This window comes from Eptatretus burgeri, chromosome 8 (assembly GCF_056783735.1).
Source record: "Eptatretus burgeri isolate ZD-2024b chromosome 8, Ebu_testis_v1, whole genome shotgun sequence".
Classification (NCBI taxonomy): Eukaryota; Metazoa; Chordata; class Myxini; order Myxiniformes; family Myxinidae; genus Eptatretus; species Eptatretus burgeri.
This window is the reverse complement of record NC_140968.1, coordinates 98062099-98078089: the sequence shown is the minus strand read 5'-3', so window position 1 is coordinate 98078089 and position 15991 is coordinate 98062099. Positions and strand designations below refer to the sequence as shown.

General features: G+C 47.7%; 1 protein-coding gene across 4 annotated transcripts in view; it reads left to right on the top strand.

Moving 5' to 3' along the window:
- The window catches only part of LOC147022349 (pancreatic propolypeptide YG-like), a 42181-nt gene extending 27180 nt beyond the window's left edge, over positions 1 to 15001 (top strand). For 2 of the 4 annotated variants that reach the window (XM_085893159.1, XM_085893160.1), the window contains exons 3-5: positions 12711 to 12791; positions 13058 to 13131; positions 13274 to 13481. In XM_085893159.1, coding sequence (XP_085749285.1) covers positions 12711 to 12791; positions 13058 to 13131; positions 13274 to 13305 — 187 coding nt within the window. In that variant the 3' untranslated portion in view covers positions 13306 to 13481. Of the gene's footprint in view, positions 1 to 12710; positions 12792 to 13057; positions 13132 to 13273 lie in introns of all 4 variants that reach the window. The other 2 variants (XM_085893158.1, XM_085893161.1) reach the window with 2 other exon arrangements.
- Positions 15002 to 15991: the final 990 nt, after the last annotated feature.

The following is a 15991-nucleotide window of genomic DNA, read 5'->3' as shown; positions in this document are numbered from 1 at the left end:
AAATCGCCTATACCATTATCTCTGAAACTTGGCAAGCTGTTTGAATTTTGTTTGCGGGAATCAAGCCGGGCATTGGCACAGATAACTATATTTATCGCAAACCTGATACATCACAATGACGTCATATTCGTTTTTATGACGTCATCATTAAGAGGACGAGGATCTTAGCTCATTCGAGCTTGTTATGTACGTGGCATATTGCTGCTGAATTTAACTGCAGTTGCCCATAGTGTTTCAGAGTCAGGTTTTCAGCCAACGGAGAGAACTGAACAGGGCAAAGCAACAACAGCCGGTAAATTTCTCCAGGTAGAAAAGAGGCCTCATGTCAGGTGACGTAGCAGTAAGTGCTCCCCGAGCATCAAAAACAGTTTGGGGGAGGAAATTCTGGAACATTTTCAATTGGACCGGAAGTGTTTCACACTCGAGTTCAGGATACATGTCGATGTGAATTTTTCCTTTTTATTTTTTTTTGTATACCTTGTCGAGGTTCGTATGAGAGCTAACACACAACGCACAGCAAGGTGAGCATGGGACAAGAGGGGTGGGAGAGGGAAGGGCAAAACAGTGGGGAACAGAGACAGGAAATCTGTGGAAGGGAGAGGGATGGGGTGGGGAACACGGACAAAACAGTGGGGAACAGAGACAGGAAATCTGTGGAAGGGAGAGGGATGGGGTGGGGAACACGGACAAAACAGTGGGGAACAGAGACAGGAAATCTGTGGAAGGGAGAGGGATGGGGTGGGGAACACGGACAAAACAGTGGGGAACAGAGACATTAGGAGATCTGTGGAAGGGAGAGGGACGGGGTGGGGAACACGGGGCATACAAGATGGACATTACAGGGACTTTCAGGAAGGAAAGCAAGGAATTTGAAAGGGGTGGATTTGGGGTGGATTAACGGGGGTAGAAAAGATCGAGGATTTGGATGGGGGACGATAAGAGGTGGTCGTGAATAGGTGTTTTGAAGGCCTGAAGAATGGGATTGAATAGAGTGAAGGAGTTTGTTCCAAAGGTGGGGAAAAAGAGAAATGAGAGTGAAGATGAGCAGTGATTCGTGATTTTGGTGGTTTTACCAGAATGGCGGTGAGAAATAGGGTGGGGACAAATCACAGACAGAGTAGGGGGGGGCGAGACCGGAGAGGAGACAGTAGAAGACAGAAAGACCACCGACCTGCCTGCGGTGAGAGAGTGAGAGGCCCAAGGACTCAGCTTCATCGCGGGAGATGCCAATGATCCGAAATGCCTTTGTATCTTCAGCGTGAAGCCGAGAAAGGTGGGAGGCAGGAGCACCAGCCCAGAGGGGAGAGCAGTACTCCATCAGGCTGCGGACGAAAGCTTTGTAAGTAGTCAGGAGTTCAGGAGGGCCGAGGAAGGACCTTGCACGACGGAGGATTCCCAGTCAGCGACTGGCTTTGGAGGCGAGGTTTGAAATGTGGCTTTCCCAGGAAAGGTCATTGCAGATAGTGAGACCCAGAAGCTTGAAAGAAAAGACTTCTTCCAGAGGATTGTTGAAAAAGTGGATTGGGGGGGGGGGGGGTTCCAAACGGTCCTTTCAGAGAGACATAGTGAGAGTGTGAGATTTCTCCGGATTGAAAGACATGTTCCACGTGTTGGACCAGTTTGTGATTTTACCGAGAGATGCAGTGAGCGAAGGAGCTGCTGCTTGCCGGTCTGAGGGATGACCGATGGTACGGTAGAGGGTGGAGTCATCAGCAAAGAGATAAAGAGGATTTTCCAGAGTCAGAGAGATCATTGATGAAAATCAGAAAAAGAACAGGGCCCAGAATGCTACCTTGAGGAACTCCAGCCTGGACAGGAAGAGGGGATGAAAGAAGTCCATTTAGGGCCACACGTTGACTGTGACAGGAGAGGAAGTGTGTGAGCCATGAGTGGAGATGGCCTTGGATACCATGGGAAGAGAGTTTGGTGAGCAGGGCAGGGTGCCAAACCGTGTCAAAGTTAACACATTTTAGAAGTTAACACCTCGTTGTTTCCAAACACCGATGTAAAGCCAACCCAGTCGTTGATGTTGTGTTCAGTAGCTCATCTCACTGCTGAAGAGCGTGCTCCACTCAGGGGCAGATCCGGGGCGGGGGGGGGGGCGGCACCCGACACCCTCTAAACATCTCCCCTCCTCCCATCTGTTTAACGTGTATATAACCAAAGATGTGGTCTCACAATGTGGGATCACCTGATATACCTCAACCACAGCTGATGTTGAACGAAAGATGTGGTCTCAGAATGTGGGATCACCCGATATTCCTAAGACTACAGGTGATGTTGACCGCAGTGTTCAACATGGAACCGAGTTCTTCAAAATGGAACTCATTTGTCCCTCTCGTTCTGTTTTAAATTGACACTCGGTCTGTGTTTTCAAGACTCAAGAACATGATTTTTGAACGTGGGAAATTCTCCAGCGTATACAATGGGCATTGAATGTGTTGAAGAAGAAATCTTTGTTACTCACAAACAACCCGTCGCTTCATTGACGGTAATACTAAAGTATGGAGGGAGAAAAAGAGGGGGTAAGAGGGAGAGACTGGTGGGGGAAAGAGCGTGGGGAGAGTGAAGGGGTGAAAGGGGTGAAAGGAGAGAGGAGGGAGGGTGGGGGAAGAGAAGGCAGACGTGTGGTGGAGCGTGAATCATGATTCATATTATCTCATCAAAATGATTCTGCAAAGAAAAACTGTGAAGATGGAAACAAAATAATGTCTGAAATGCATTTTCTACCAGTCATACTATAAACACGGCCTGGAGCCAAACACCCATTGAAACATAAATACCACCCGGATGCGTCTAGAGCCGAACTGGACAGAGACAAACAATGCCAGGACACGTCCGGAGACAAACCCTGTCCAGATATGTCAAGAGGCAGAGACAGGGAAAGAGACAGAGACAGACAGACAGACAGACAGAGGCAGACAGAGGTGGGGGTAGGGGAATTAGCAGAAATAATGTTATGCTTTATGAACAACACGCACACACGCAGGCACATGCACACACACACACACACACACACACACACACACACACACACACACACACACACACACACACACACACACACACACACACACACACACACACACACACACACACACACACACACACACACACACACACACACACACACACACGCTTGGCCAATATCAGCAATTTTTCGGGAATCGGCAGGTTGGAGTCAGTGTGATTACCAACTACAGCACGTAGTGTATATAACCCAGAAACCTTGAGTGTCTTTCACTGAAAAACAACGTTATTTATATATGTTTCAGGGATATGTTCACAAACATTATTCTTTATCAACAGCTGCGTGTGACGGGTAGAAAAAAAATTTGGCTCGGTAATTTAGAAAACACGTTAATACTCCAAACAGCTTGAAATAGGGTGTTATTGCACAAAGCACTCGCTCAAGGTGACGGAGCACGATGCACTCACTCAGGGTGACGGAGAACAAAGCACTCGCTCAGGGTGACGGAGCACGAAGCACTCGCTCAGGGTGACGGAGCACGATGCACTCGCTCAGGGTGACGGAGCACGAAGCACTCGCTCAGGGTCACGGAGCACGAAGCACTCGCTCAGGGTGACGGAGCACGATGCACTCGCTCAGGGTGACGGAGCACGATGCACTCGCTCAGGGTGACGGAGCACGATGCACTCGCTCAGGGTGACGGAGCACGAAGCACTCGCTCAGGGTGACGGAGCACGAAGCACTCGCTCAGGGTGACGGAGCACGAAGCACTCGCTCAGGGTGACGGAGCACGAAGCACTCGCTCAGGGTGACAGAGCACGAAGCACTCGCTCAGGGTGACGGAGCACGAAGCACTCGCTCAGGGTGACGAAGCACGAAGCACTCGCTCAGGGTGACGGAGCACGAAGCACTCGCTCAGGGTGACGGAGCACGAAGCACTCGCTCAGGGTGACGGAGCACGAAGCACTCGCTCAGGGTGACCGAGCACGAAGCACTCGCTCAGGGTGACGGAGCACAAAGCACTCGCTCAGGGTGACGGAGCACGAAGCACTCGCTCAGGGTGACGGAGCACGAAGCACTCGCTCAGGGTGACGGAGCACGAAGCACTCGCTCAGGGTGACGGAGCACGAAGCACTCGCTCAGGGTGACGGAGCACGAAGCACTCGCTCAGGGTGATGGAGCATGAAGCACTCGCTCAGGGTGAGGGACCACAAAGCACTCGCTCAGGGTGAGGGACCACGAAGCACTCGCTCAGGGTGACGAAGCACAAAGCACTCACTCAGGGTGAAGGAGCACGAAGCACTCGATCAGGGTGACGGAGCACGAAGCACTCGCTCAGGGTGACTGAGCACAAAGCACTCGCTCAGGGTGACGGAGCACGAAGCACTCGCTCAGGGTGACTGAGCACGAAGCACTCGCTCAGGGTGACGGAGCACGAAGCACTCGCTCAGGGTGACGGAGCACGAAGCACTCGCTCAGGGTGACGGAGCACGAAGCACTCGCTCAGGGTGACGGAGCACAAAGCACTCGCTCAGGGTGACGGAGCACAAAGCACTCGCTCAGGGTGACGGAGCACGAAGCACTCGCTCAGGGTGACGGAGCACGAAGCACTCGCTCAGGGTGACGGAGCACGAAGCACTCGCTCAGGGTGACGGAGCACGAAGCACTCGCTCAGGGTGACGGAGCACGAAGCACTCGCTCAGGGTGACGGAGCACGAAGCACTCGCTCAGGGTGACGGAGCACGAAGCACTCGCTCAGGGTGACGGAGCACGAAGCACTCGCTCAGGGTGACGGAGCACGAAGCACTCGCTCAGGGTGACGGAGCACGAAGCACTCGCTCAGGGTGACGGAGCACGAAGAACTCGCTCAGGGTGACGGAGCACTAAGCACTCGCTCAGGGTGACGGAGCACGAAGCACTCGCTCAGGGTGACGGAGCACGAAGCACTCGCTCAGGGTGACGGAGCACGAAGCACTCGCTCAGGGTGACGGAGCACGAAGCACTCGCTCAGGGTGACGGAGCACGAAGCACTCGCTCAGGGTGACGGAGCACGAAGCACTCGCTCAGGGTGACGGAGCACGGCACTCGCTCAGGGTGACGGAGCACGAAGCACTCGCTCAGGGTGACGGAGCACGAAGCACTCGCTCAGGGTGACGGAGCACGAAGCACTTCGCTCAGGGTGACGGAGCACGAAGCACTCGCTCAGGGTGACGGAGCACGAAGCACTCGCTCAGGGTGACGGAGCACGAAGCACTCGCTCAGGGTGACGGAGCACGAAGCACTCGCTCAGGGTGACGGAGCACGAAGCACTCGCTCAGGGTGACGGAGCACGAAGCACTCGCTCAGGGTGACGAAGCACGAAGCACTCGCTCAGGGTGACGGAGCACGAAGCACTCGCTCAGGGTGACGGAGCACGAAGCACTCGCTCAGGGTGACGGAGCACGAAGCACTCGCTCAGGGTGACGGAGCACTAAGCACTCGCTCAGGGTGACGGAGCACGAAGCACTCGCTCAGGGTGACTGAGCACGAAGCACTCGCTCAGGGTGACGGAGCACGAAGCACTCGCTCAGGGTGACGGAGCACGAAGCACTCGCTCAGGGTGACGGAGCACGAAGCACTCGCTCAGGGTGACGGAGCACAAAGCACTCGCTCAGGGTGACGGAGCACAAAGCACTCGCTCAGGGTGACGGAGCACGAAGCACTCGCTCAGGGTGACGGAGCACGAAGCACTCGCTCAGGGTGACGGAGCACGAAGCACTCGCTCAGGGTGACGGAGCACGAAGCACTCGCTCAGGGTGACGGAGCACGAAGCACTCGCTCAGGGTGACGGAGCACGAAGCACTCGCTCAGGGTGACGGAGCACGAAGCACTCGCTCAGGGTGACGGAGCACGAAGCACTCGCTCAGGGTGACGGAGCACGAAGCACTCGCTCAGGGTGACGGAGCACTAAGCACTCGCTCAGGGTGACGGAGCACTAAGCACTCGCTCAGGGTGACGGAGCACGAAGCACTCGCTCAGGGTGACGGAGCACGAAGCACTCGCTCAGGGTGACGGAGCACGAAGCACTCGCTCAGGGTGACGGAGCACGAAGCACTCGCTCAGGGTGACGGAGCACGAAGCACTCGCTCAGGGTGACGGAGCACGAAGCACTCGCTCAGGGTGACGGAGCACGAAGCACTCGCTCAGGGTGACGGAGCACGAAGCACTCGCTCAGGGTGACGGAGCACGAAGCACTCGCTCAGGGTGACGGAGCACGAAGCACTCGCTCAGGGTGACGGAGCACGAAGCACTCGCTCAGGGTGACGGAGCACGAAGCACGAAGCACTCGCTCAGGGTGACGGAGCACGAAGCACTCACTCTGAATGACGTGATGGGACAAAAGCGTCCGCAGTGAGTGAATGATTATCTCAGAATGACGCATCACAGTACTGCTATTGACAATGGGTGCTCGACAAGTGGCTTAAGCACTCATGCAAGTACTCCAATTAAATCATTGGTGAGAAGCGATTGGCCAGGCTGTTGCTGCATCCCACAAAGGATCCCTTTAACTTTAAGGTTGGTCTTTACCACACACACAGCAGTTAATGAAATAAAATTAATAAATGAAATAAAACAACTTTTTCCACAAGAGTTACTGCTCAATGCAGAATAACCCTGGAGACATCTTAAAGTTGAATCGCCAGTGAAATAAACATTGCAGAAATTCCGCCATTTTTCCAGCTCGTCTGTGGACGTGTCACATGGTACATCGGTTCGGGGTCCGTGCAAACGTTACAACTTTTTTTTAAAACGTCCATTTTTCACCAGATTTTTTTTTGATTCCCGGTAAAGCACCCCAAGAAACCTCCAAAAATATCGACACAGATCTCGCAGACGCTATGGATGGGCAGACCCTCTGGGGGACATGGAGCGAGGTCTAACAGTGAATGCATTAAATCATATAGCTCAATGAAGCTGGTTAATTTTTGCATGTTCCTAAATTTTTTCTTAAGTCAATATAATTCTCCAAACAGCAGAAAAAGATAAGTTTCATGCTTTGGAAATTTCAAACTTTCTTGTGTATGTATGGAGAAGTAGGGAACATAACCTTCTTCATCAGACTCGTCGTTTCTTTAAATTATCAGATTTCACAACAGATTTTGACGCTTATTTAGTTCAAATGATATCCAATCCTAAAATACCGAAATAATATTTCAATGATACACTTTAATTTGTCCGTGAGAGTAGATCATGGAAAATCGTATCATATCATGCATGAAATCGCTCCAAGCTCCCAATTTGAAAACTATCGTACTTACAAAAGTGATGTATGCAGCAATTCGTAGCTATGATGACCAGGCATTCGATAATATGAGTGAGGAAAGTGAAAAAACAAAACTTTATCATTAAGAAATCGTTGCGGCCTATTTCAAGTCAAGGCATGGTTGAGCAGGCCAAAAAACATCGCGGCTTCAGACCACAGCGAGGTTACCCAGGAAACGTCTGAAGACACCAGATAGCGAGGTGGCCGAGGATCGCCTGAAGAAGGATATAATTAAATAAGGCCGTTAATTCTCTTCAAAAGGAGTGTTTTAATTAACCCAAACACCCAATTTTCAGTTCTGCTTCCTTGGAGTTTTCTTAGTATGCATGCAAAGTTTCAGGCTGCAAGGTTTTATGGTTTTGGAATTATGGAAGAGATACTCTGACTGACTGACTCAAACACACACGTACGCATGCATGCACGCACGCACGCACGCACGCACGCACACACCAGGTTACAAAGAAATCGCTTCTTCCGAATTTTTTTCCGGCGTAACTCCAGATTTTGACTATTATTGAGGCCATGAGTTTCGATCATCAAATATGGAATCAGATTTTGAATATCAGTTTTCAATAAACCGATACGATAATCTTGCCAGTTGCCAGGATCCAATCACATTGCACCTCGCCTCACACAGCCAATCAGATTGTATTAAATAATGGAGGGGTTTATATAAAAATAAATAAATATTATTTGTAAAATACATTATAAATGAGCATTTAAATAATTTGTTGGTGGTTGCGAGGATACGCAGTGCAGCATGTTAAAAGTTGGTTGTTAATGACAGTTTGAATATATGAATGACAGATTGAGTCAATGGTTAGATGGAGGTGCAGTGTCATGGAAATGTCTATCAGGTAAAGTGTTTATCGCTCAATATATTATCATATACAGCTGTGTATGATTAAAGTTATTAATATCTAGTAATACTTTAAATATAATTAATAATGATACAAGTTTGAATAAGGATATTGCATCGCTGTGTTGACTGACTGGATGGACACAACTTTGAGGTTGTAGGTCCGTTGATGTTGAGTTATCGACTGATGTGGACCTGCCATCGGGTTGTGGATCCACCGTTTGGAGAGGTTCTGGACTGAAAGGATCGAAACCTCGATGAAAAACCATGCCCGGCTGATGAGCCACGTGGTCGGGAAACCATTCATTTGCTTATAAGTTAAGGTTCTAACTTCAAATATAATAGATTTTGTAAGTACTTACCGGTACATAATACAAATGTGTTTGTGTTTATATATGTGCATTTGTATGTGTATGTGTGTATGTATATGTATTGTTACGGACTTGGAGTTCGAGGCTCGCCACGAAGGAATCACTCGGGTCCCTCCCGATTGCCGGTCTTGAGGCCACCGGACACAGATAATTCCACGCACTGGCAGGTTGCTCAGCAACAACGAACGCCGATTGGCACTGCCAGTCCTGACAGGGTTACACTACCTCGTGTAATACCTTACCTGTGGACGGCCAAACCAAATGGAGTTTCATGCCCTCAGCCCAGACCTGGATTACTGCCGAACTATACAGTGAGTGTGCGCTGGCTAACAAGGGCAAATTAGTGGGGTAGAACTTTCCGGCTAAACTAATGTGTGGACCATGCTGGACCAATGAAGGAAAAGATAAAACAGGCTGGGTTCATTTATAACATAAGCAATTTCTTTATAAAGACAAGGAAAAGTATGTGCAGCAATAAAAAGGGTTTTTCCATAAAATGTCCAGCAGGGTAAGCAAGGATTCGTGGGGTGTGGCAAAATAAATGCAGTCATATACAAAATGAAGACACAGGGCAGAGCTAAACCGATATAAAGAACTTATACATTCTTATCTTAAGCAAACATTACAGGCACCATGAGACACACATCAGAGGAAATTAGAAAGAAGAAAGAGGAAAGGCAGTTGAGGGGTTTTGGACCTCGTTCAATACCTGGTGTTGCCAACGGACCTGCGCTTTCCAGTCGCTGAGGAGGGAGGAGGGAATAAAACTGGGGGTGTCTTTGGTGTGTGAGTGGGAGGTGATAATGTGATGCAGAGGAGGTGTGCAAGAGTGCATATCTGTAATTGCTCTTTTAGTGATGTGTGTCCACAGCAGATGAGACAGTGGATGGGAGAGACAGAAGTGCAAAAGGATAGCTTAACATGGCTTGTGAGAGAATCTGTAAATGTTAATGGTAATGAGTATTGGCTGCGGAATGCAGCAGAAGCCGAGCACCGATGATGACCTGGCTACTGCTCACTCGGCTCGGTGACTAACGCTGCTCTCGGCTCAGTCAGTGTCGCTCTCGCTCATTGGCTGGCGTTTGGCTTGAGCTTGGTGGGTGAGTCAGATCTGCTCTCGGCTCTCTGCCGCTATCGTTATACAGCCCGGGAAAAGAGGAGCTAGTAAACAGACCAAAAGGCCCTGTCGGCATTTTGAGGATTCTCATTGGCAAGCAGATGCCACCCTGAGTAGCCCCGCCCCACCAGACTCCGGATCCGAAAATGGCCTCATTTTCTCCCAGGCTCGGCCACGCAACAGAGCTCCAGGATTTATATGGGGTGTGGGTTTTTGGGAGAGATCTCCGGCCACGAACGTGTGCTGGGCTTCATTCAAGCATTGCTATTTAGCGGAGCGCCAGTGCTACCCACATGTCGTTGAATGAGCCATAGTGCTTATTTGTGCTTCGAGTTATACGCCAATGCAGACCTGTCAACCACAAATTATGAAAAAGAATGAGAATGTAAAATATGTTCAACAAGGTCACGTAGCGACCGAGAATTGAGGGCACGAAGCGCCCGAAAAATCTAGGAGGGTCTGGGGGCATGCTCCCCCAGAAAATGTTTGCTTTCTGGTGTGTCGAAGATGCAATTTGTTGCATTATAGTGGCAAATTCATCCACATTTTATTTCAGTCAGATCGGTTTGTTGTTATGTTGTTCCTGTTTAGTCCACTACATGGACTAAAAAACAAACAAGACATCTTTTATTTTCATCAGCAGATCAAATGCTGCACAGGAATGAGAACAATCATCATCCTTGAAATTTAGATTTATTATTTCAGCATATTGAGAGTATTTCCCACTATTTTGCGGTGATTTCGCATGAAAAATGAACCTCCTGAAACAAGATATGTCATTCGATCAGGATGGTCGTGGATAATTGACCAATCGTACTCAGTCTCTGATATGGGAAGTGTGGAGCGACGCGAAGCAATCGGATTGAAGTCGGTATTCAAGGCAATAACATCAGTTAAACCAGTCCGCAATGCAATAATGTTGGAAATATTTTTTGGTGCTGAGAAATTTTTTTAAAGTGACAATTTCCAGTGAGAACGTGACTTTCAATAGAAAGTCATGAGTCTCACGACAAAAAACGTGAGAGTTGACAGGTGTGCCAATGTGCTCCGACTCACAATGTCCTCTGTTCCCCGGTATTCCAAAGAACTGTGGTGAGCGTCCGGAGAAGTAACTGTCGTTGCGGCGGTTGTAGTGAGGTGGGAGAAGTGCCGTGGTGTTTGTGGAAAGGACTTTGAAACGTTGGGAGCAGTTGTGGTGAGGAGACTGAAGCATTTGTAGCGATTGTGGTGAGGAGGTCGCGCTTAGTTTTTTGTTGGGATTTTTAGGAGGCGTTGTGGTGATTATGATGCGGGTGTTGTTGACGTGGTGATCATGGTGAGGGTCTGAGGTGAGGTGTCAGTTGGTGAACGGTGTGCAGTTTGAACGGGGAAATGGCGCACGTATGTTGAGGCTGTTGTCCACATGGCATGTGTTCTCACCGGGTGGTTTGTGGAGTACAAGGACCAAGTTACCCATCTTAGATGGCCCTCCTAATCGTCAGACCTCAATCCCATAAAGCAGTTGTGCGGCTGTCTGGAGAAGCACCCAAGACAGCAGTCTGGAGAGGCGCCTAAGACCGAAGACATACTGTAATGGATGCACATGGTGGCCCAACACCCTATTAAGTGACATTCTGTTGGTGTTTCCATTTTTATTGTCCACTTCCTGTACGTTCAGTGTTACAAAAGATATCCCACAATGCCCTGCATTTTTAATATGGCGCCACCCAATAACGATGGCTGGTCTTTTGTCGGTGCGAGAGACCTGGAGAAATAGTGCTTTAACTTTAGTTCATATCGAAATAATACATATCGAAACTTTGATCAGATATTTCTGGGAAAAAATTGCGGCTTATACACGAGCGATTACAGGACTTGGAAAAGTAATTGCAAGTATGCCTCTGTACAACAAAAGAGTTGGGAGAACTTTCTTAGCTCTCTGAAAGGGTTGAGATCTTGCGGTTACCCGTCCTGCAGACTCCCGCCGAAGTTGACCGGTGCAAGGTCCGAACTGTGGATGGACACGTGCTACCCAAACCCTCGACCATCTGTGCCAGTGAGTGGATTGTAAACTATGCCGGATGGTGCCTATGCCTGGTGTTGGCTAAATGGTTAGAATGGTGGGCTTGGTATCTAAGGATCCTGAGTTCAAATTCCACTCAGATGTTGAACTAATACCATGTGGGGTTGACTCTGCATGTCAACCTTCTGAGGTCAGCAAAATGAGTGCTAGCTGGCTGGTATCCTGTGTCGGAGTTGCGACCCGTCCAGGATTGTGTCCAATAGCCAAGGAGACTACTTAGGAAGCACCAACGCTCTGCACAGAGTATGGTCCCCATGGATGGATGGATGATGAGAGTGCTTCCTGTGAACACGGCAGGTTTGGTGATTTGTTTAATTGACGTCTACAATTGGAAAGACCAGGCGGTGCGTCATTACCAACAAAAGTAATGGTTATAAACATTTCGGCAAAGTACATCTTCATGACATGAAAATACACAAAGCTTGTGCCAGCTATATTTTGGTGGGAGCCGGATGTAACAGGCAGACTTCTCTTAGGAAGACACCGTATCTTGTTTGGGTGCTTCTTCACACTGATGGGAAGGTCATATTGGGAAAGTTATTTGGATTTTTAAAAAATTAACTACGTCATTCATGGAGGTTGTGGTTTTCAACCCCATCTGTCTGTGAGCAGGATATCTCAAAATGTTGTGGAAGGTTTCGGACAAAACTAGGTGGATGAGTTGGGTATGTGACAAAATCAAGCTGATTAGATTTTGGTTCAAAGTCCGGATGGAGATCCGACCTACAAGTATTATACAAAACATCGACTGTTCAGCCTGGCACGGGCTTGCGCTCCATTGAGTGCTGTTCTAGTTATCTAAGTTAATAAAAACTTCTTTTTGCAAGATAGAATTGTCCCATCCTCCCCCAAATAAGGACGAAACTAAATATCATCATACCTTTTCAAATCCCAAATCAAAAGAGGCTATTTCAAAAATTGTTTCGTTACATCTCTCATGTCCCACCATTTACTTACACTGAACCCTCATTCTTGGTGTACCCTGTAATCTGCCTTTTCCCTGAAACACCATAAATGGTGGTTACAGGTATGGAAAACGCATGACGAACAACGAAGCGACAGCCAAGTGGTGGATCCTCCAGCAACTACCAGAGCAACCTATTTACGAGTAAGGAACATGCACATTTAGGGTTTAAATGCCACACAAATTACTATTGGAGGTCTCTCGGAGAAGGACAACCCCGCAGAGGAAAGCATATGTAACCTCAGCACGTTAATCACACACTCGGTGTTAGCGAGTATGCATTTTTAGCACACACTTGGTACAGCAAATCTATGATAACTGGGAGGTTTGGTTTGACACTTGGCCTATTTACATTTGTGATGGAATCAGTGCTAGGACAAGAGCCAAGGATGCCATCCTGCTTCACTCAGGTTTAAATTCACTGCTGGAAAGGGTGAGGAGGTGGAGGGAGTAGTGGGCAGTGTTCGTGTTATTTACATGACAGGTGACTTACACCTCAACACCTTATGCTAAATTATCAGGCTGTTTCCAGCATAATTCATTCATGACTGTAATGGCAACAATGTCTTTTGTGATGTGGTGCGACCCGATCTTTCAAAACTTTATGAAATTCCTGTGCGTTGCAGATACGAAGACGATGTACTCCAAGGATAAGTGAACTCCAGTCCGAAAACCTGTCCCTCCTGCAACTCTATACGCACTCAAAGACATTTCAGGGCTGTAGAGCTCCATCTCGTTTCATCTCACCACATTGCCATTAGAGTCCACCTGTTATGTCCTCATGATCATATATATATATATATATATATATATATATATATATATATATATATATATATATATATATATATATATATATTGTAAAGTCATTGCAAAGAACATAATAAAGCATTTGCAATTCCTCCATCCCTTGTGAATTAAAAATATGTAGCATGTGGCCATGTGTCATGCTCTTAACACTCGTTATATCTTTTTCAGGTCGTTGTCCACCTGTAAATTCCTGCATAAACTACCCATTTTACACACAATCCAATTTGACTGTAGTTGTGCTTGTTTGAGTGCAAGGCAAAAAAAAAGATTATTTTTTTTATTATGTACTCCGTTAATTGCTAATAAACCTAAAAAATAAATAAATTGGTAAACATGGTTGAGGCTCGTGGAAGAGCTAGAGCAGAATAGAAGGGAAAACAATGGAAAGGGGGGGGGGGGGACACTAACAGCAGAGTAGAAGTGAGAGTGAGAGTGAGATCAAGAGAATGGGGAGGAGAAGGACACATGGGAGTGAGCAAGCTGCACACAAGCTGAATGAACATAGAAAAAAAGAGGAAGGGGAAGAAACAGAAAGGGGAAGTGGGGTTGAGAGTTGTGGTTATAAGATGGTCCATGTTGGCAGAGAGGGAGGTGAAAATAGTCATTCCTGTTTGGAGGATGGTCCAGCACAAAGACAAAGAAGAGATGGTTGTGGAGGGGAAAGCATAGCCAAATGTACTCCTGGGGGATAGAAGGGTAAGGGTAGTAGATGGAGAGTGAGAAATTGAGTTATTGAGAAACAGCAACTCCACCACTGGAACAGGCCTGTCAAACCGGAAAAGACAATACCCAGGGAGATACACCGAGGAATTGGGGACATCCTGTGAGAGGGAGGATTCTGTGAGGCAGATAGTTCGGTTTACCAGTGGCAGCTTGGATTGAGAGATCGATCAAATTGGAGTGTAGAGCTCGGATGTTGGAGGTCCATAGAGTTAGCTATGGGGGAGAAGGTGATGTTGGCAGGGAGGGAGAAATAGGGGAAGTGGGGATGATGTAGAATAGGACACAAGCCGAGCAGCAGAGGGGCCGGGACGCAGGGAAAGAAGAGGGGGCCAGGATGCAGGGGGAAGAAGAGGGTCTGTTACGACTAAAGGCCCGGTCACACCTTGACGTTTTAGCCAACGTATGCCGATTTTTGAATTTTTTTTCTAAAACGCTGGCACATGTTGAATACGTTATGGGTAAGTTTTGATAACATTGAGAGCACGCTGAAAAACACTGCCATACGTCGTTGTACGTTGGCTTTAAACGTTGTACTTTTTGGTTGTCCTCAAATTTTTTCATGCTTGAAATTTCACGACGTTTGCCGGCGTATGACTCACACGTTCCGCTACGCTGGCCACAAGTTGTATGCACGGTCTGCGATCGTTGACAGACGTCAACACATGCTACTTGTAAGTTAATCATAAGTTGAGACACGCCGAGGTAATGTTTAGCGTACCCGAAACTTATTTCTAACCTATGATTAACGTGTTGTTGGCACGTTACGCGATCGTTGCCACACGTCGACAGACGTTACTTTTAAGTTACTCATAGGCTGAAAGACGTCGGTATAATGGATCGTCCTTGCGTCAGCGTCCACGGCCACGGCCAGGACACTTATTTGCAGCATTCTTCAAACTTTTCTTCGGCATGACGAGGATGTTCACACTTCGATGTCTAGCTTGGCTATGATTCCAATTGTCCATCGGCAGCGTCTATTTAAAATAGTCGAGTTTGAGTGTTTTAACACGTTCAGAAGAAACGCTTCAAATTTCAAAACCCCAGCGTCAAAAAACAAAGGCGAGTGACAGCAATTTAAATCGTTCATTGTGAACAATGAAAATATCTGAGTGGTACCGTTTAAATGTCGTTGAGTGTAAAAAAAATCCAATTGTTGAGCGCAAGCGTCTACTTTCAATAGTGGAGATGCAGCCATTTAAATCGTTGAGTTTATCATTTAAATCGTTAAACGCAAGGACGATCCATCATAACCCACACCCTCCCCCTCACGCTCACCTACTACTGCCAACATGAACAAACTACTACTAATACTAATACTAATACTAATACTGATACTGATACTAATACTGATACTGATACTGATACTGTTACTGCTGACATGGACATCGACTCAAAAAGGACTCGAAAACACTGTTGGGTTCCCTTTTATGAACACCATTTTTATATACCAATTCCCAAAACCGCTGGGAACACGTCCTTATTTGGCAGTTGTAAGCTAGAAACACGTTAATTTATTTTTTTTTGTCGACCGGAAGACGTCATTGGAATACGTCTACATACGTCGATGTGTGTTGGGACTATGTAAAGAATTGGTTCAAAGCACGTCAAACATAAGTTAGAAATAAGTTTCGCATAAAAAAGACATTACCGCGACGTGTTTCGACTTATGAGTAGCTTATAAGTAGCCTTTGTGGACGTGTGTAAGCGTCCACATATCGTGTGTAAAACTTATCCCCATCGCATGCGGAACGTGTGTCATACGCCAAGTACGTCGTAAAATTTTGAACATGTTTAAAATTTCTTGACGTACT